This window comes from Manacus candei, unplaced genomic scaffold, assembly GCF_025592945.1.
Source record: "Manacus candei isolate 608988 ecotype Guabito, Panama unplaced genomic scaffold, ASM2559294v1 h1tg000063l, whole genome shotgun sequence".
NCBI lineage: Eukaryota > Metazoa > Chordata > Aves > Passeriformes > Pipridae > Manacus > Manacus candei.
In genome coordinates this window covers 2195819-2216774 of record NW_026138111.1, presented here as the reverse complement: position 1 = coordinate 2216774, position 20956 = coordinate 2195819, and the positions used below count along the sequence as shown (strand labels likewise).

Below are 20956 nucleotides of genomic sequence, written 5' to 3'. Positions count from 1 at the left end.
ACATCTTGCACATGTAGATATTTCTCCAGATTCCTTTGCAATCCTTTATTGTTTTTGCATATCTGAAAGGTTGCTTTAAAAAAAATAATCAACATCCTGTTTTTTTGAAGAACAGAGCAAAAGCAAAGAAAAGGGATATTTTGACATGTATTTGCATGTGTGTATGTTTTATCTATAACATTAAAGATATTCCTAATGGAAGTCCTTCAGGACTTGAAAGCTTTCATACAAGGAAGCACCTTGTATTTTTTCTTTCCATTTTTATAAATATAGTATGTTCTTTTCCTATATATTCAATTATAGATATTTAATACATGTATGTATTATACTGTAATTACATTCAGACTTCACAAAGACAGGCATCTGAAGAATTAAAGGTATTTCTGTTCCTTGCAAAAAAGGAAGTGTAAGTTAGCTGAAATATAATTAGAAGGTGTGCATTGCATGAGTGTTTAAAATTTGTTAGCAGTACAATTTTATCTCCAGTAATAATTCTGAAATTTAATTTTTCTGTATTATAGCTGCACTAACAATACTGTTTCCAAAAGCTTAAACTTGATTAAGATGTAGTTTAAGAAGAGGTAGATCCATTTACTTAACTAAAATATTTCAAGATAAAAAAGGATACTCTGTTAAGGGAGAATCATATTTGTTCCCAGGTTCAATCATTACATCTTTATTGCTGTTACTAGGTGTGTGTGTTACAAAGACGATTCCCTCCTGTGTGGTGCCTGGGTTTTTTTGCTTTCAGCAGTGGTGGTTCTGGCAGTGGGAAGGCAGATCCATGTGTGAGAGGCAGGTACGATCACAGTTGGTGCACGTGCATTTCGGATGACTGGAATGTGGTGGTGGTTTCATGTTAAGTTCCTTCTGCCACTTGGTGCTTGACCTCAGAGATAGCAAAGGTGTGTACAGGTGCCATGATCCAAAGCCTTTTCCTTGTAGTAATTGGTCTGGCAGGCTCTAAGAGGATTTCAGTGTTCTTCAAGGGTTTGTATTGGCCCTTAAGTTGTCTCTTCAATAAGAAACAAGCTGCCAAGAGCATACTGAAGGATGGCTGACTGGTTGGATACAGAATTTTGAAGTTTTGTGTTATATTGGGAAGGTTGCTGTGAGACAAATCCTTAATATTTCATTCACTGGTGACTGATACCCAGAGCCTCTACTATGTAGTGCATGTGGTCAGGCTTATTTACACAGGAGTTGTGTCCAAATATAGGAACTAGAGGTAAACCCAGGAGTATTGGATGTTATTTGGTGAGTGTGGCATGGTACAGCTGGCATCAGTATCTTGGTTTTGGCACTTTTAATGGCGGCTGAGGATGTTCCTCTTGCTCTTACTCCTTCTTCATGTACGAAACACTTTTTGTTTCTCTCTTCTTCCCTTTGTCTCCTTCATTATAAACCATAAGGAACATCTTATATGAAGTTTGACAGAGACAACTGTGTAACCTGCCTGGTGTTCCTGAAGAGTTGCACTTTGTGTACTGATCACCACATGGCCCCATGTCCCTGTGGGGCACAAATCACTGCTGAAGTGGAGAGGTTTTTGGCTTACTTTGTGCTTGGGATGACATGTGCTTTTCGGATGGAGCTTTTTTGGAGAACTGCTTGTACTCTTATGAGGCCAGGAAAGGTGAAACAAATCCTGTCTCATGCTCATGTTCTAGAGGAACTGAGCTGAGAACATCTCTTTGCACCTGAGAATTCAAGGAGTATAAGAGCCTGATGACCTGCTGGATAAGAAATGTCGAAAACCTTGCAAGAGTATTTGGAAAAGCCAGTTATGTAGATACTGTGGTGATCATCACAATGTAAAAACTTATTGAAAAGCAATCAGTGAATATCCTGTCAAAATATCTCAATTTAAAAATATTTCTACTATAGGGATTTCTAACTGTAAAATTTGTAACAAAAAGTAGAAAATACAAAGCAGTGAATGATAATAAAAAGTAAGACTTAGGAGAAATTCTAACCTGAAGTTTAAGGTCATAACATGTATCCAATAATTGTGACCCAGTTTAATCCTTTTGGGTAAATCATGTAGCTTCATCTCCTAGGAGAGGCAGGAATCTGTGTGCAAGGTTTTATGAGTCATTGCTTTAGTCTTTGTAGGGTAACGTGCGCTTGACTCAATCTGGATGAATAGAAACCTGTTTTTTCTTCAAGGCTGGAATTTAATTTCTCATTCTGCTACATTAGAGCAATTTATTTTTTTCATGGATTTTGAAGAAAAAGCACATAACAAATGAGTGGAAAAATAATAGTAGTTGAAAATATGAACAGCACTTAAGGCATTTAGGCAAATTATAGACCAGAAAGAAAATGCTATTATCAGAAGGATCCTAACACAATAACAATTGTACACTAGATTGTAAAAGGAATAAATTAGAAATAGTTTGGGTTAGAAATCAGAAATTACTCGTTTTGTCTAGTGAGTTAAGTCGGTAAAGATATTAGAAGTGATGTAGTTTGAGAGTGTCTAACACTCCATTATTTTGCTGGAACTTGAATTTTTTTCAACTTCAGCAGAAAAGCTGTCCATGCACACCCAGCAAACCATTTGCCTCGCTCTAGACAAGGTTTGGAAAATACAGCTAATGACTTACTGTGTTTTAACTTGGATTAATAACTTCTTAAATTACTCTGTCTCTACTACCTAATTCCAACTGTTTCCATATGGAGATGTTTTTTGCCTAGTAATAGAAAACAATTGGCAACTGATTTTCAAGGGCAGGAGGATACATTTTAACATACTTAAAATATTTTGGTGGTTTTTTTCCTCAAAATGGATAAACTCGTAGAAATAACCTTTCTGTTTCCCAGCAGCTCTAAGAAATTTTCTCAACTATGTCCTTGTCCCCTCCAAACAAAAACCTTTCTCATGAAGGTTAAATACATATAAATAATGAAATTCAGTATATAAATAATTAGGAAATAACAAGCACTGTCATGTTTGGGGTTAATAGTGCTTTCTTTGGTGTGCTTTACTGGTATTTAATGTGACAAGTAGTTATGCAAAAAGAGGTTTAATTTTTTTTTTCCTTTGCAGAAAGGCTTTTTGTACAACCACAGATTTTCAAACAAACTTTTGGCAGAGTTAGTTAGTGGCCTGAGATGGGGGGAGAGAGGGAAAAGCAACAACTTGGTGCTGAGCATACATCTGGTACAGCAAACGCTGCCAGACTCAGCAGAACTACCAGAATGAAGAATTCCTCTTACTGTCACCTTTGTGTTTCAGTAAGCACTTTATTAATGAGTTGTACAGTCTGGCAAAAGATCAAATGACAGATTATGTCAACAAGGCTTAGTTAAGTTACATGGGTGACTAAAAGAAACTCAAATTCATTGTTAGGTTTAACTGCAATTCTGCTTTCTTGTGTTCATAATGGGCTGTTTGTAGAGTAATTGTAGCATGTCGTAATGCTTTTCTTCTTAAATACCTAATGCTTCCTCAAATTTATCTACAAACTTCCTTCAAATATTCCCATATGTAATTTGACTTTTAAAAAATTCTTCCCAGGTATTACTTATGTGCCTTATGTTATATATTTATATATTTGGAAAGTAATTATTTAAACAAGTAAAAGGCAAATTCATCTGTATATTTTGTATGCTTTCTTCCTTTTTGGAGAAGCAGAAACAAACTTGACTGTATTGTGGATGTTCTCAAGCTTCTCATTTCCACTCTTGTGATCTGCAGTGTATGTTTCCTTTCCTACCATGTTTCATTCCCTTCTGTATCCTGTGTTTTTCAAGGTCCTCCTCATGGTGAAGATTCAGTGAAATGAAGTTTTAAAATGATAGTACTGTTGTCGCTGTTTTTCTTGAATAAAATACCATTTTTAAGTATGTCCTCAATGAATGATCTTCCATTTTCGTCTGCAAAAACAAGACAATGACTACCATTAAAGGTATATAAAGGTATATATCTGTCTTTCAGATTAGCTTTGGCCTCTATTCATGTTAAGGAGAACAGTGCTAAACACGTAGCAGTCATTTGGATGAAAGATTTCTGTCTTTAAGAATTAGGGTAGATTTAACTCTTGCGTACTAACCAGGGATACTAAGCCATTTTGAAGGAAGACAGGTTTTCCTCAGAATATTTTGTAAAAGTATTACTTTTCAACCTCAGCTCAGGTAAGGAAAACTCAGTTTGGAAGGATAACAGTGATATTACTATGAATATATTCTTTAAAAGTACCTGAGCAGATGATTCCAGTAGAGTTTTAAGTATATCAGAAATGTGAAAAATCAATGTTTCTCTGTCTCTGAGATCACTAGAAGATCAGATGTAACCTGTAGTTTTTTAAAGTGAAAGATTCACTACTGTTAAACATTAAGTCCATTTAATGTACTTATAGGTACTGAGTAAATCCATCTTTCCCTTTATACAAGTGGAAGTAAATGATCCATCAGTGCTGGTCACTTTTTAAACATCACCTCCAAAGGGCACAGGAGCAGGCAATTCCCAAATGTGGGAGGTCAAGCAGGTGAGGCAGAAGGCTGATTTGGCTGAAGAGGTATCTTCTCTTGGAGATAAGGCAAAAAAGGAAAGTGTATGCCCAGGGGCAGCAAGGGAAGAATTCAAAGATTCTGCCTGTTGCTGTAGGGAGAAAATTCATGTGGCCAAAGCTCAGTTGGAGTTGAAGCTGCCAGAAATGTGGGGGACAATAAAAAGAGTTTTTTCAAATATATTAATGGCAATCGGCAATATAGAAATATCATTGGCACCTTACAGGATGAGGATGGTCACCTCACAAACAGCGATAGAGACAAGGCAGAGGTGCTTAACACTTCCTTTGCCTCTGTCTTCAACATGGACTATGGACCAAGGGGGTCTCAGTGCCGTGAGCTGGAGGACCATGACTGCGAGAAGGATCAACTCCCAACACTGAAATCGTGTGAGATCTGCTGCTACAGCTGAATTCCTACAAATCTGTGGGGTTTGATGGGATTCATCCCAGAATCCTGATGTCATCACAAAGCCTCTTTCACTGATTTTTGAGTGGTGTTGGGAATCCAGAGAGGTCTCGGCTGACTGGAAGCTGGCGAATGTCCTGACTTTCAAGGAGGAGGACCTGGGAAACTACAGACCTGTCAGTCTCACCTCAGTGCCTGGTAAAGTTATGGAGAAGATTATTCTAGGAAGTATTGAAAAACACCTGAAAGACAACGCAGTCATTGGTCACAGTCAGCACAGCTTTGTGAGAGGAAAGTCCTGCTTATCAAACCTGATTTCCTTTTAAGGCAAGGTAACCTACCTTATTGATCAGGGGAAGCCAGTGGATGTAATCTTTTTGCATTTGAGTAAAGCTTTCCATACTGTCTCTCACAGGATCCTTCTGGACAAAATGTCCAGCACACAGCTGGATAAACACATCATGTGGTGGGTGAGCAATTGGCTCACGGGTGGAGCACAGAGGGTAGTACTGAATGGGGGAACATCAGACTGGAGACCTGTCACTAGTGGGGTTCCACAGGGCTCTCCATCTTGGGCCCTGTGCTCTTCAACATCATAAATGAATGACTTGGACACAGGACTGGAAGGGACACTAAGCAAATTTCCAGATGACACCAAACTGGGAAGAGCTGTTGACTCCCTCGAGGCTCTGCAGGGAGGCCCTGCAGAGAGACTGATGTCTTGCCTCAAATTCGAGGGCTGGGCAATCACCAGCCATAGGAAGTTCAACAAGGGAAGGGGCTGGATTCTGCAACAGGGATGGGGCAACCCTGGATGTCTGTACAGTCGAGGGAATGAGATACTGGAAAGCAGTGCCATGGAAAGGGACCTGGAGGTCCTGTTTGATGGCAAGTTGCATATGAGTCAACAGTGCCCTGGCAGCCAGGAGGGCCAACCATGTCCTGGGAGGCATCATTCAGAGCGGTAACTAAAACCTGACTCTTACAAAAATGTTTAAAATGCTGTGCATTTCATTGTTATTGACTTTGTCTTATACATGCCTTTAGGAAAAGAGGGAGTTTGCTTTATCATTTTGAAGTAAACAGTTTCTTAAAATGGTGATTTTAATATTTCAAGTACAGCATAACCTTAAAAGTTCTATTGTAATTTCCTCATGCCCTGAGCAAAATATTATTTATGATACTGAAGAGGAATAATATTAAAAATATTAATGTAATCTCCCCAACAGGAGATTGCAAACAGCTGGTTTTCTGTCACTTATTCTTCAGTGAGGCACTCACTGGCTTGTGTTTCAGCATTGCTGTGAATGTTATGCATGAGACACCTGAAGAAGTCTATAAACATACTGGTTTGGTTTTTTTAACTCACTTCAAAATCTTAGTAACATCTGGAAGAACAATTTATTTTAGGGCAGTTATACTCTCTGTGTTTCCATACTACCCCATTTAGTATTCATATATTTATCAAATTTAGGCTTGCTCTGTGTTTGTGCCGTTTTGAAACCCCTGGTGCCAGAACCTGTGATTCTATTTTAGAACGATTTATTTTAAAAGTACATGATCTAAAACATAGCAACAAGTGAACCTCTCAAGTTATGTGTAAATCTGCCTAATGTTGTCTAGTGATACCCAGTGCCTCACTGGGAGAATTTTATTTTATTGCTGTCTATACTGTTTAACATGTCACTTGTACAACAGTTGTCCACAGCTCAAAACATAGATCTGTCCACATAAAATCACATCAGTGATACCCAAGTTCCTAATTCATTTCTTGACTTCAAGGCGGAAAATTTAGTTAGAATAGGTAATTTGATTAATTTGCTTTGTGTAGTATTTTCATGTCGGTCTTTAGAGATCGATTTGGGAAGCAGGATTATTTCTTTTAACAGTGACACTGGAAGTAGTCAGCTTAGAGCAGGAGAAGGGTTTTTTAGGCAAATTATAAGATCTAAGCAGCTGTAGCACCAATGTGACATAAGTATGGAAAAGACAATGGAGAATAGACTAGGATGGATATTGATAGGGAAAAAGATGTTTAAAGGTAGTGTAGAAGAAAGACTAAAAACACCTCAAGTTTGTGTCCTAACATACATACTGCACAGAAAATGGAAGAAAAGCCCTAAATCTGTTTATGATCAGCTTACACTAACGAAACATGTGGACGAGCCTACTTATTAATTAAAAAATAAGTATATTTTTCTTTCATCTGTTAAGTATAATGTTTATTTTAAAAAGAATGCATGGAAATTTGGGTGGCAAGGGTTTACATTGCAAAAAAATGAAGGTACTTCTGTTTAGCTGCCACTTCATCTCTTCCCTTACTCCCAAAAGGGGGGTGGGGAGAAGCTGTATTAGTTGAGTTCTGCAACAGTGGATCTCTGCCCTGGATAAATTTAATACATGCACCGTCAGTAAGATATTTTAATCTTGACTGATGAACATTTTGCAGACCATTGAGATAATCTGTTTGCGGTAGACATGATTAAATTTTTAGTGAAACAGTGACTTCTGTCAGTTGACTTTGAAATTGTGGTGACTCTGATATCTACCCATATGTTGTAGGGAACAGTTTGTGCAGTGTCATATACCTTGTCCACACTTTTCCATCTGTTCTTGAGCAGCATCTAGGGGTTTTTTTTCCTTTCTTTTCTTGTGGAGAGCTCTGTGTGTTTTTTATTGATAAAAATAAATAAACAAAACTCCGGGTTAGTTCTGCTCCCCTGGTTTTTTTTTCCAGATTATATTTATATTCCTCAGAGATTCCTAGTTCCCATGTCGGATTTTTTTTCTTTTATTTTTCACATTATTGAAATAAAAGAACTTCTCTTATTTGTCTTGCATGAAGAGTTTCTTCCCTTACCCTTTCTGAGGTGGTTTGTTCTAGAATCATTGTGGAAATGTCAGGTTTCTTGGAACCTTTGGCATGATGCTCTCCAACGAGTCCCCTTTGAGTTTAGAAAGTGCTAGCATCTCTTTGTAGAACTCTGCTCTCCATTTTTCCAAGCCTTTGGTCTCTTATTTTTTTGACAAAGCAAATTATCTTTCTCTAAAAGAAGATCCCTTCCTGTTTTAAGTTAATGTGGTGTCTTTTTGTCTGGTCTAACACACAACTTACACCTGAACATCTCAGAGGACACAAACATCTAGGCTGAAAAAGAAAAAAATTCCGAGCACAGATCCCTCTAAATGGTTAGTTTCTGCTTTGTTTTGGTTTAAAAAAATAAAAATCCTGATGATTATGAAGTCATTTTGGGCAGTGCAGAGCCTTTCTGTTTTTTGTTTTCATTCAATCACAGCTTGAATAGTATGGCTTTAGAGACTTAGTGTATCTGCTTTGCTCAGGCCTTGGCTGAGAGCCAGTTGTCTGCCACTCAATCTGTACAGAGTGCAAAATTCCTCAAAGTAGGCTGATAAAGTGCATGGAATGACTGAGGAGTTGGTGACAATGATACTGCCCAATAATTTATAAAAATAATTTATTGTTATTCTGTAACTGGAGAAATCAGTTGTATTAACCGCTGCTTTGAGATTTGCAAGCACTAATTTTCATTCATCTTCATCTTTTTTTCAGCCAGTGTTATGATCTGTTCTTCTGGGTGTGGTTCTACTTACAGTAGAACTTGTCTTTTTGTGGCCTCTCAAATTAGGACGGTACAAAAATCAGTGAGAACATAAGTGCTTGCTCACTAAGCAGAGATTCACTGTACCTCCGGGTGCTGATCACTGCAATTATCTAATTAACTCATGAAAGCCTGCAAAGGTGTGGTTCTTTGTCCTGAACAGCCCAGCATTTACCTTTGGGCCACAGCACTTGAAGATCAACCAAAAGTGAAAGTGTTAGTTCTCTTTGTTAGGTTGGAGGGTCTTGAACCAAGAGGCCTTCAGGAAGAGGTGCTGAATTTGAAGGTTTTTTTTCTTTTTTTATTTGGACTTGAGATGCAATTTATATGTTCTAATAAATTCTGTAAATGAGCCCATATTTCTGGATATGTAAATTATAAAAAATCAAAATAAAAAATGAAAACATTACTGTTTCTGCAGCCATTAGTCTCTTATGGCCTAAAGGCACTTAGTGTAAAACTCATCTGTCTTATTTTGGGGATATTATTGTATCAGGAGTAAAAATGATGGTATCAGCCTGACCTTGATGGTGCAGTATGGATGTGTAAAGGTACAAATTTGCTTTTAAAAATGAACAAAATGGGTCCACTTGTAAAAGTCTTAGATAGCAGAGACAAGAGATAGGTAAATCCCAAATAAGAAAATATTTCAAGTTGACAGAAGAGAAAAAGGGGAAAGAAAAAACTCCAAAACCTTGTGATGGAAGTTTTATCAGCTTGTGGAATGGAATGCTCATTAAAACACTAGAATTTTTTTCTTCTATGAAATCTCATTTAAATTCTTACAGCTGTATTAAATATATCTTTGTTGCCACTTGGTTACCAAAAATAAAACTATATTACGTGCTAAAATACCATGGGGAAGAAATGTTTTTGAATCTCTTGGAACATGTAGAGACTTAAAATTTGCAGTGAAGTAACTTATATTTTGGATTTTGTTTTTAACATTTGTAGGGTATTGTTAGTCTTAATTGTGATAATCTCTAGACATCCACTGAAAAGCCTTTGTGGAGGCTTGATTATGGAGTGGATCAGCTGATCACTTTATTTCAAACTGCAGACTTTGTTTTGCTATAAAGTCCTGCCTTGTTAGTATCCATTTATATAATCGATTTTCAATTTTAACAGGGTTAAGCATGTTCAGAAGGAATTAAAAAAACTGTTGGATTATCAGATCGAGGAACATTTTTATAGTCAGTCAGTGCCAAAGATCTGTGGTAGGGGAAATGAGCTTTAGTTTGCATCTCAGAATTCTCAATTTTATCTCTGTCCAAAAGTGAGAGTAAGCAATTGAGAGCACTGCCTTCTAACATTCCTTCATAAAAAAGGGTGGGGGAGGAAAAGCCGAGTACTAAAGGGATAAGTTTGCTCCACAAAGTTTTTGCAACCTTTAGTCTTCTCCATCCCGCAAAAATTTCTGTGATGTAGCTTTTAGTACTGACAATACAAGTGTGTTATCACAATGGGTAATGAAAGCATCCTGTTCTTGTTGAACCATATTGGGTCAGAGTAAGAAGAGAGGATCCTAAAAGAATTGCAGGTGTGTTGGTCCTTAAAAAAAAAAGTAGAAGTACTCTCTTTTAACCTGTGTGATACAAAATAGGTGTATATTCAGAGACTTGTCACAGTAACTGTTTTCTGAATTTTCTTAAAAGCAGTGTCTTTCTTAGAAATATTTTTGCAGTGTTCTGAAAATGTGGTTGAGTTCTGCAGTAGATCTTTTTGATCATACTGTGCCACTGTTCTTTGGTCTATTTGATCTTGTTTAAAACAATAATTAAAATAAGTAGCAATATATCCAGTGCATTTCATAATTTGTGTGATCAACACCAATGTCCTATGTTGCACTACAAATCTATTTTAAAATAACAGATGATTGTATAGTTGAAAATGAAGAGGTATTAAAGCTGTTTGTGGAGCCTTTGTGCCATACAGCATAGTTCTTAACATGTCAGAAGTTTTTTTACTGTAATATGAGTGGGTTTTCCAGTGCTCAGGTGTTAGCCACCATGTGGTTCTAAGGTATACTTAACAGCTATACTTGATTACAAAAGTAGATAATTTGGTGTTCGAGGTGCTCACTGGTGTTTTATCATAGATTGTTGGGTTGTTTTTTAATTGGAAAAAATCCCCAAACAGTACCCCAGGGAGTTTAGTTGATGCTGTCATTCCATTTTGTTAGCTGGAGAACTGAGGCACGGAGGGAAAGATGCATGTGGCCTAAATGAGAACTGCTATGGACCTTTGGTAGTGAGGTCCAAGAGACCAGATCAGCAAACTTGTTCTTTAGCAGGCTGCAGTTCTGGAGCTGCCCAGAACCTGGGAGGCTTCCTGACTGCAGCCTGGACTTTCCTGCAGCAGCTGGACTTCTGCCTGGGTCGGGATGTGCGTCTGGGTATGCAGGGAAGTCTGCTGGTAGCTATGACTGTAGGAGCACCTGGGATGGACAATGGTAAAGGAAGGTTTTTTATGGTCCTTGCAGTCACTCAGTGGAGCCAGTTGTGGACATACTGACATTTCACAGACATGTCTTCAATGATCTGAGAAGCATGTACTTTGGATTTGAGAACTGAGATACTTCTTGGAGTTTCCTCTTATCAGTATCTTTTGGGAAGAACAAGTGGCATATGCTTGATGAGTTGATAATCACTGCTGGCTTGCAACCCTTCCACCAGAGCATGAGGATGGTAAACTCATTCAAGCAGTTATATTTTTGCAACTTTTGTTGAAAAAAAAAATCTAGTTATCCAGTTTCTCTTCTGTTTTCAGAAATTTCTGAGGCTTTGTACCTGAGATGTGTGTAAAGAGAGGAAGAGAGGTCAGATTGAAGCTCTTCTGTCACAGAATGGTTACTCCCAAACAGCGGCTGTAAACAAGTGGACATAGTGTTGCACAGGTCTTACCAGTATTTCCATAGGTGGCACTACTGTCTCTGGTGAGGATAGGATCTTAAAATGATGCTCACATCCATGATATGGTTCTTTGTATTTTTTGGGTCACCAACCTCTTGACTCCAGAGCTCCTGCTGAATTCACTTTTCAGTAGTGTCTGTCCTGCTTTGACAGGATCTTGTGCACCGAGTGGCAGGGTGATCTCCCCTTGGTGACAGCCACTCCGGGTGTCTGTGCCCGGGTGCGCTGCCAGGCGTTTCGGGAACAAGATACCAGCCCAGGCCTTACAGGTGCTGGATTGGTGCTTACAGGATCACAGAATATCCTGGGTTGGGAGGAACCCAAAGGGATCACAGAGTCCAACTCCTGGCCCTGCACGAGACCATCACCAAGAGTCACATCACGTGCCTAAGAGCATTGTCCAAATTCTTCTTGAACTGTGTCAAGCTTGGTGCTGTGACCACTTCGCTGGGGAGCCTGTTCCAGTGCCCAACCACCCTCTGGGTGGATTAATAGGTATTAAAAAAAAAAAAAAAAAAAAAAGAAAATGAAACATTACTTTTCAAGGTATAGTCAGAGGGCATTAGAGGCAGAGCACTAAAACCCAAAATCCAGCTCTGCCTAGCGCCTTCCATGTCTGGTTTCTCACTCGTGCACGAAAGTAGTGATTTAATACCTCGTTCTTTGTGACAAAAATGATTCAAAGAGCCATATTTTTCAGGGCTTTTGATCTGCAGGGTTTTCGCGGGTGTGCAGCCCATCTCCGCGGGGTAACCGGGAAGGCGATCCGCTCCGCGAACCCTCTCTTTCGGCGTTTTTCCCCGGGGCAGGTTCCCCCCGCGTTGTCCCCCGCGGCGAGGGCGGCGATGGCGCGGCCCCCGCGGCGCCCTCGCGGGCCGTGGCGCGGGGCGGCGCCCCCCGCGCGGCGATGGTTGCGCCCGCCCGCCGCGCGCGGTCATGTGCGCGGGCCCGGCCCTGCGAGCGCGGCTGGGCGGCCTCGCAGAGCGCCGCGTCCCGGGCCTCCGGCGGACAAAAGGGCGCAGGGAAGCGGCTCCCCCGGAAAAGCGAGGGCAGGCGGCGCCGGTGGTGAACGTTTTCTGATTTTTCCAGAAATCAAGCAGAAGACTGAGCTGCTGATGTCAGTTAACTCTGAGAAGTCGTCCTCTCCAGAAAGGTACGGCCGCAATCCCCCCCGTCCGCATGAAACGCAGGGGCTTCTCCCTTCTCCTCCTCCGCGCTGCTGGCATTGTGCGCGTGCTGCATGCTGGATACTGCCCCGTGCCCACCCCGCCACGGCCGCTCCCGTTCCTTGAGCTTTCGTGCATTTCTGGCGAGGTTTGTCGGTCCCGTCCCCGTCTCCCGGAGCCCGGCGGGCTGCAGCATGCGGATCCCGGCGGGGCGGGCTGGGCTGGTGCGGACCCCGCGCCCGCTCCTGTCACGCGTCGCAAAGACCCCGCGGTTCCGACGGGCTCCTTCCAGCTTAGGCGGATAGGAAATAGAACTTGGCGAAGCGTTTCATGTGGAAAAGGGAGTGTCCTTTGGAAAGTAGCTCAGGAATCGCAAATCCCCCAATTAGTCACATTCTGTAAGATAGATGTGATCCCCGTTCGAGTCTGTGCTAGGAAATGGAGCAGTCGCTGCATGCAGTAATGGTTCATGCCTGCAGGTAAGGACAAAATGACTCAGAAGTGTTTTTAAAGCAATTATTTTATCTGTCAGTCAGATTAGTACGATTTCAAGTAGCTGTTTCATTTTTAAAGAAATACTTAAGAGGTACTAAATGAACATTTAAGTTTTCTGACGTGAAATAGCCTCCTGGTGATTATTTTGTTGATTTTAAATAATCCAGCCTTGCTCACTTCTGTTTTCCTTGCAAGTGAATTTTAGAAGATTTTTATTTTCGAAACTACTTAAATCCAGAGAAACATATCATATTCGCCCCCCCCCCCCCCCAATTATTTACAGTAATGATTTTACCTGTATGCAAAAGACCCACCAAATGTTCTGGTTTTGCCATTTTAATATTGGACATTGGGCCATTGGGAAAAAAATATTAATTTTAGGTAAAAACGTGTGTTAGGTTGAAATTATTACCTAAGTATATTTTATTGAATGGCTCAGTACAACGTGATAAGGCACTGCATGCTATCTTAAGGAAACAGGCTAAAAGACATCTTTCAGAATGAACGAGTGCTGTGTGGCATGCATGGTTTTAAAAACCAAAATGAGCAATTTAATTTGATTTATAAGTATATTTGTGTAAGATACGAAGAAGCAAACTGCATTGCCTTTCACCAGCTGTAGTTATAACAAAATATCAGCTATGAGAGAGACAGAAAATGGTGGGGGGGAATGGGATGTTAAGTCACCTTTCCAAAATGGAGAAATATAAGAAGAGCTTTGAGAGAGATTTTATTATTTATTTTTTCAAAATGAAGAATGATGAGTGAAAATGTCAGTGTTTATTTGTTAGCCTTTATCACAGCGTATGCCAAAATTTTTTGAATACAAGGCTCATAAAATGGTGGTGTTAACAGAGAGGATGATGGAGTGAAAATGGTAAAGGAAACAGGTGTTAACTTGATTTTTGGAAACACTTTTGTTGGCATTGCTGTGGGGAAATTTGGTATATAATACAGATATTTATCTTATTTTCTGCAGCACCCTACAACTGATCAGTGTGGTTTTGAGCAGAACATGCTCATAGTTGAACTAATGGTAGTCCTAGACGAAGAGGTCCTTGTAAAGGATTGTAACACACAATTAGAAGAAGATACATTTGTCTGAGGTTCATTTGTAAGCCATTCATTAAAAAGTAAGATTTTTTAAAACAGCGTGATGTGAATGAAGATTAAAATGTGAATATTATATATGGACATAGATTTCTTTAAATATGTGATACTGTTCACCTGGAGATTGATTTGACATGTCAGCTGTGTGGTCAGTTATAAATGAAAACAACTTAATGTGTTATAGGAGCTTTTTTTTTTTAATAACCACATTCTTTTCACCTATCCAAAAACAGATTGAATTTTGTTGCAAGCTGTTATGAAACAGTGCTGTCTGTCCTATTAGCCTCCAGTTCCTTTCAAGGCCCTTTGAAAATTGATGTGTAAGAATTTAAAAAAAATAAATTATAATATTGAGTATCTGAACTGCTGAACTGTCCTTAATCTGCTCTGTAGAATAATTGTGCTTGTACCATACAGACATGAGAATATGCATGTTTTTGACAAACACAGGAAGGGAATTCATACTTGCATATTTATTTATTTATTGCCAGTTTTTTACCCTTGCTCCTGGTGGTTGGACTTTTTGAGAAGCTCGAGTTGTCTGTGTGGGAATGCTGGGTGGAAGGAAAGAGTCCATGGCTTGTTTCTTGTTTTCCACGCTAGCAGAGGCTGCTAGACAGCACTTGCATAGCTGGAGGGGAGGGGAGGGGAGAGGAGAGGAGGTGCTCTGTGCACTTACAGAAACCGATGAAATGGGAATAGAGAAGCAGTGAGGGAGAAGCCCATTACTTGCCTCTTTCTTTGGTTGGTCTTTGTTTTTACAAGACAGTTTAGCGTTTGTAGGTTTTCCTGCTCATTTGGCAAGTTCAACATGCTGTCACGTCCTAATGATGAGAAGGAAGCTGGAATATAATGGATGGTTTGGCTGTTATGGAAGCTCAGCGTTTTAGAAATCCTGCAGTGCTCTCTTAGGGTAGTTGTTTGTTGTGTTTTTAAGAGGCTTTCAGGAGACATTAACAAGAAAGATGAACCCTTTTGTTGAGGAACCTCTGAGATATTAAAGACATTGGCAGCCTTGAAAAGTAAATTAATACAAACCTGAGACATTGTTCATAGATTCATCTTTCTTTCCCCTTCTCCCTAGAAAAACTGTAGTTGCAGATGTGAGGGGATAAGATACCTGTTTTTTTGGTGTGTTATGGGATATTCATTAAGCTGACATGATCAGACAGCATCTATAAGAGCTAAATTTCTGAGTAGTTAATGCTGCCCATGAACGTGTTAGCAGCCTCTGACAAAGTCCTTGTTCCTTGTTGATAAGGTAACCCGGGTAACTGCGGATGTGTGTGTGCACATGGACGGGTGTGGTGGATCAGGTATCCTGCTGCAGCTTGTGTCACTGAATTGATTTGTTTGGGTGTCTGAGCTTTAAGTAGACCATGGAAATGTGTTCCTACAAGGTGCTTACGGCGTGGCACACAAGCGAGTTCTTTATCTAATAGGGAGTAATTTAACTTCTCCCGTGTGCTTTACCTTTCACTGGAGGCTGTGTGAGGTTACTGGTCCAAACCTTGCAGATGTCAGGAGGAAGCAAGTAGCAGCACCCAGACAGAGGAGGATGGTCTTTCAGGAGTCCTCCAAGAAAGCAAAAATACTTTCATTTCTCTTGTATGAGTTATGCCCCCATCTACAGTACAGTGAACCCTTTGAGTTGCAGATTTTCTTTTTTGCCTTTTTAAGGGCTTTGTGGAACTGTTGGTAAGTTTCTGTTTCATTTTGAGAAAAGTCAGTTCTTCTCCCAGATCACTTTCTACTCTTTAGCCTGCAAACCTAATGTATATAGTATTTTTCTTATTTATATTTTAGGACAGAGAACTAGGTATTTTAAGTCTGATTTTGAATTCTAAATTTGTCATCTTAGCAATGCAGTTTGACTATGGCATGTTTACTGGTAAAGATTATTAGCAAGGCTGATGAGTCTCAAGTGTTTGACCTGCTCTTCTTCTCTCTCTCTGCAAAGGCTGCATGCTCATGTTTCTTTGAAATGAGTTTCTGCTTCAGTGTTTTCCAAAAAAATTAATAGCAGCCACTTATGAGCAGACTTAAAATAGATAAGTGGTATGTGTGTAATTCAATTTTTATGATTTTGAGGGGTTTTATAAATAACAGTAAAGGGAAGATACTTTCAAGTGACAGTAGGACAGCCAAGTTTGTGTTAATCAATGTGTAGAAGTATTTGGGGTGGGGTGGTGCAGGCAAGGTTAAAGGAATGGTGGTTTTGGTTTGGGGTTTTGGGCTTTTTTTTTAGCCTTGGGCTATGTATACCCCTCTCTCTTTGTAATTTATCTTTGCAAAGCAAATTAATGTATTTCTCAGTGCTTTTATGTGGTTTCTTCATCAGATCATGCCAAGAATGCAGTCAGGGATAAAGGAGGAAGAAATCTAAAATAATGAGGAGGAGGAGAAAAGATGGAGACTGAGTAATGTCTGCTTCTTTTTCAAAAAGACCTAATGTTAATTGTGAGAAGAGGCATTGTAAAACAAGTTATGATGCTGAAAGATTCCTTCAGGTTTAGGAACGTGAGGGAATTTTTTTTTTCTGCTTCTGTGTGTGGTTTTCTTTTTTTAGTTTAATTTAATTGTGGATGCACTGCGTCTCCTAAGGCAGAAATGTAACTTGTACTGAAATGTAAAAATAATGTTTAAGGTAGAAAAACCATCAACTCACAACATTCAGTATAAGCTGACATTGCTGTGTGTCAGATAAATATTTTGGAAAAATTATTAGATAATAGAGAATTATAAGATAATGATTCTATTATTTATACAACTAACATTGAAACAAAAAATAATTGTCAGAATAATGCAACTATTTCATCAGTTCCAGTAAATTTTAAACACATTTTCAAAATATGTTATTTTCTTTAACTTTCCCCCTGCTTTACTTATTCTTTTTTATAGGGTAAAAGAAATACTGCGTAATTCCATTTCAGGATAGTTCAAATTCATTTTTAGTAGTTATACAACTATAACTTTCCTCTCTTGTTTAATATATGATAACAGTTAACAGTGTATATTTTTCCCTCTTTTTTTTTTTTTTTAAATTACAAGCTAACACTATTAGTTGTATTTTATCTCAGAAGGAGAAAGAAAATCATTCTATCTTAATGTTGGCCCTAAGCTGTTTGGCAGGGAGGCACTTTATTCCTCTGCCAACTCTGTTGAGTGACCATGTTCTGTATAGCTGTCTTAGGCTAGGTGCTTAATTTTAAATTACCGGTCCTAGACCAAAATAAATCCTACATTTTGTGTGCTTTCCATATTAAAGGTTTCACAGTCTCATTGTTTTAGCATGCAAGGCTTTTAAGTGAAGTATGAAAGCGATGTAGAGGCAAGGAATGCTGCAACGTGCCATTGTCCTTGTGTAGGAAAAAAATGGAAATAGAAGCAGCCACTTGTGGAGCATCTTTTTCACTTGAAGTGATATTTTTAGAGGACGTTGCACTCTTTTTAGAGCTGGTAGTGCCTCTGTCAGTTTATCAGTAGGCTTTGAAAAGATTGAGAATTTGAAGTGTATTTTGGTTTTCAGTGATAGACTTTGTTTATTTCTGTGTGTCTGGAATTTCTGCTATAAGTAAGAAAATTGGGTACTTTGATATTTAATCACAAATGAAATACGTCACTAGTATTCCTACTATTGAGATGGTCTGTGCACTACTCATTTTTTTTTCTATCATTAGGAATGTTTCCTCATGCAGGTATTGTGAGGCATTCTAATATACCTTCTGAAAACTAAAAATCTCATGTTTTGTCACTTCCTGTTAGAAGTAAAATTAGAGAATTTTAAGAAAGGGAGAGATTGAAGGTTCTGAGGGGTTGTACAAGGTTTTCCTGTATGAGAACTGGCTCAAGCAATGCAGTGATGATTAGAAAACAGTTATTTGATGGCTAAAAAAAAAAAGTAAAAAAAAATTGAAAACTATGACTTGCACAATCTACTTTCTGAGATAAATATAAGGATTCTGTTTCCGTTTCAGGGTAAAATGTCAGGAAAAAAAATATCAGGTCATTTTAAGCAAAACCTTTTGTATTAGAAATTCAGTCTATGTCATGACTTGAAACTTTTTGCCTAATCACTGTCTTAGTCATGCTTTTGCTAAAATGTCCACTCCAGGCCCCTAGACAGATGGTACAGGAATGTTACCTGATACATGGCATAAAAAAATGTGTAACTGTGCCCAGTGATTGCATTTCTGTTGTCGCTTTGCTGTCTTACAGGATAAATTAATTTGTGATTTTCTGCCTCTTCACATTATACACTCGTTCATGTTATATACTTAAAAATCAATAATAAAATATTTAGACATTCTTATAATTCAGTACATTTATTGTGTTATGATATGTGGATTTTCACTGATCTGCGGTTGATGTAGTTACCAAGGCATGCTAGCAACAGATTAAAGAAATGAATGCAATTTAAGCATTCCATTTTGTTGCGTATTTTGTGTATTATAAGCATAATATCAGGAAATTGTGGCATGTCTGAGCTCCTGACTTGATGTGAATCGTAACATGTAGTTTGGAGGATATCCGACTTCCCAGTTGACTGCAAAGTACCATTTCTGTCCAAAGGGTATTATGACCAGAAGGTGTTTTACTAGTTCTATCTTCAGGAATTTTACACTCCTGAGGCAGTATCTGCTCTAGGTGTTTCTGTATTTTCTTTAAAACTCACCTTTAGTTTTGGGTAAACTGACAAAATCTAAAAAGTCGGTGTTACCTTAAAAATAAATCTGAAGTTTATCTCATCTAGGATGCCTGCCAAAGTCATGCTGATATTTCTGACTAGTTGGATAGTGAATTGGTATTTCCTTTCCTTTTGCTTCATTCTCTTTCTCTTTTTTTATTCTTTAAAACTCCAGTTATGAAACAAATGTGTGCAGTTCCAAGCTTTGCCTGTTGTATGTGCTATAAATGAAGGAATTCCAGTTATTTACCAAGTTTGTCTACACAGCTTTCTTTGTCTGATTATAGCCCTAGATCAGTCAGACTGGTTGATTGTTTCTCTTTCTTGACTGGACAATGTTCAAAACCAGAACCACATCCCATGTAGATGTACTATTTGTATGAAATTTTGGGCATTGTGTTTAATAGGATGTTCAGAAGGCACATTAAATAACCTCTCTGTACTGATAAAAGTGTCCTCATTCTGTCTTGATGTCTGCTAAACCAACAAATGACTGTAAATTGGTTCCCTCATTTACTAAAAAATGATATTCTCTTCTCTTAAGACATTGTGAACCATCTGTATTTTAGTGTTGTGGTGGTTAATCTTGAAGACTTCTCTTCCGAAACTTGGAGCATAATGCTGTGGAGAGGAAAAGAATTTCTTAAATCTACTTCTTGTTCGGTAAAATGTCATTGGAGTAACTTGAAACCTTGTAAGAATTCAGTGCCTTGTTTTAATGAAGCAGCTTCCAATGCCCAAATCTACTGGGATGTTCACAGGCTTCCCAAGAAGGCAAGGACTTGGTCTTTCTTCTGTTGCTTGATACTACTGAGCATGGTGAGAGTGTACATCTTTTCTGTGGGCAAAGAAGGTTGTATTACTGCAGAAACTATTAAACTACGTGTCTGTTCTGTGTTGTCAAGGCTAAAGTTCTGGCAGAAACTGGGAGAATTGTTTTTGTCATTAATACTACTGGAAAGAGACAGTATTATTTTCTTTTGTAACTACTGTGTCAGAATATCCAGCAATGATTTTTTTGTGGAGGTGGAAAGGCAGTCTGAAATTCCTGTGGATTTCAGTGGACAGCAGTTCTGTTAGTCTGTATCCAACATCAGGAGCTGCAGATTCTTGTCTGTCATCTTCAGCTGCTGTAGCCACTGTCCACAAAAGCATTCAGTTCCTGCCATGCCCACATACCAGACAGATGTGTATCCACCTCTGTTTATGTCATGCCATGAACTGGAATGGAAGATGTTTGGAATTAGCTCAGCTCTTTATGAATCCTTCTATAAAAGGATTACCTTACCCCTAAGAGACCACGTGTGGTGGTTTCCTCTGAGTGGTGCTTTGTCATCCCCAGTATGACAGTGTAAAGCCTTTCTGACAGATCGTGTTGCATATGTGACAAGAATCAGGAATTTCCACTGCTGCTTGGTGTCCTAGCTATGAGAAGTGCCAGCTTCTGAGAAGACTAATACAGCTTGGGTCCAAGACTTCCCTAAGATATGAAAAAGATGATCAATTACAGTGATTCTGAAGTTCATTTTTCTCAGTTAAAACCTTTTATTCTGTTATAAATAAGAGTACAAACAGTCTTCGTGGATTTAGTTAGAAGTCTCACTTGGCTCCTTTCCAAGTAATTAATGTTTCAGAGCATTAGTCTAGAAAGCCAACTAAAGAGGGATACAGCCTTCCTCTGAACGCTTTCACAACAGAAGTGAAATAATAGAGAACTTAGGAAGAAATTATCGGTGATCAAGGAAAAACTCTTCCCCTTTCTCACAAGTACTCTTAGTACCTGTGGGTGGCTTACTGAGATGGTGAATTAGTTTAGACTGCATTCCATGGGCACCCCAGCTGAAGTATGGTGCCCAAGAATGCTTTTTTTTTTTTTTGTGCAGACCAGTAATACTTAAAGGTGTTGTTGCTTTTTATGGAAATCTGTTTTACAAGTTAATGTAGATCTACCTTGTTTCACCTGTATTTTTGCATTATTTATGTTACTCTTCTGTTGGTGTACAGTGGAATCCTGACTTGAAAAGACAACATACAGGAAAGAAT

At 38.8% G+C, this 20956-nt stretch overlaps 1 protein-coding gene across 6 annotated transcripts in view; it reads left to right on the top strand.

Annotated features, from left to right (window-relative positions):
* SRPK2 (SRSF protein kinase 2) overlaps window positions 1-20956 on the top strand; it is a 142271-nt gene that overhangs the window by 36400 nt on the left and 84915 nt on the right. For 3 of the 6 annotated variants that reach the window (XM_051805063.1, XM_051805064.1, XM_051805065.1), the window contains exon 1: window positions 12286-12608. The exons of the other annotated variants lie outside the window; for them this stretch is intronic. In XM_051805063.1, the coding sequence (XP_051661023.1) occupies window positions 12301-12608 (308 nt within the window). In that variant the 5' untranslated portion in view covers window positions 12286-12300. Of the gene's footprint in view, window positions 1-12285; window positions 12609-20956 lie in introns of those variants that run through there. 6 annotated transcript variants of the gene reach the window in all.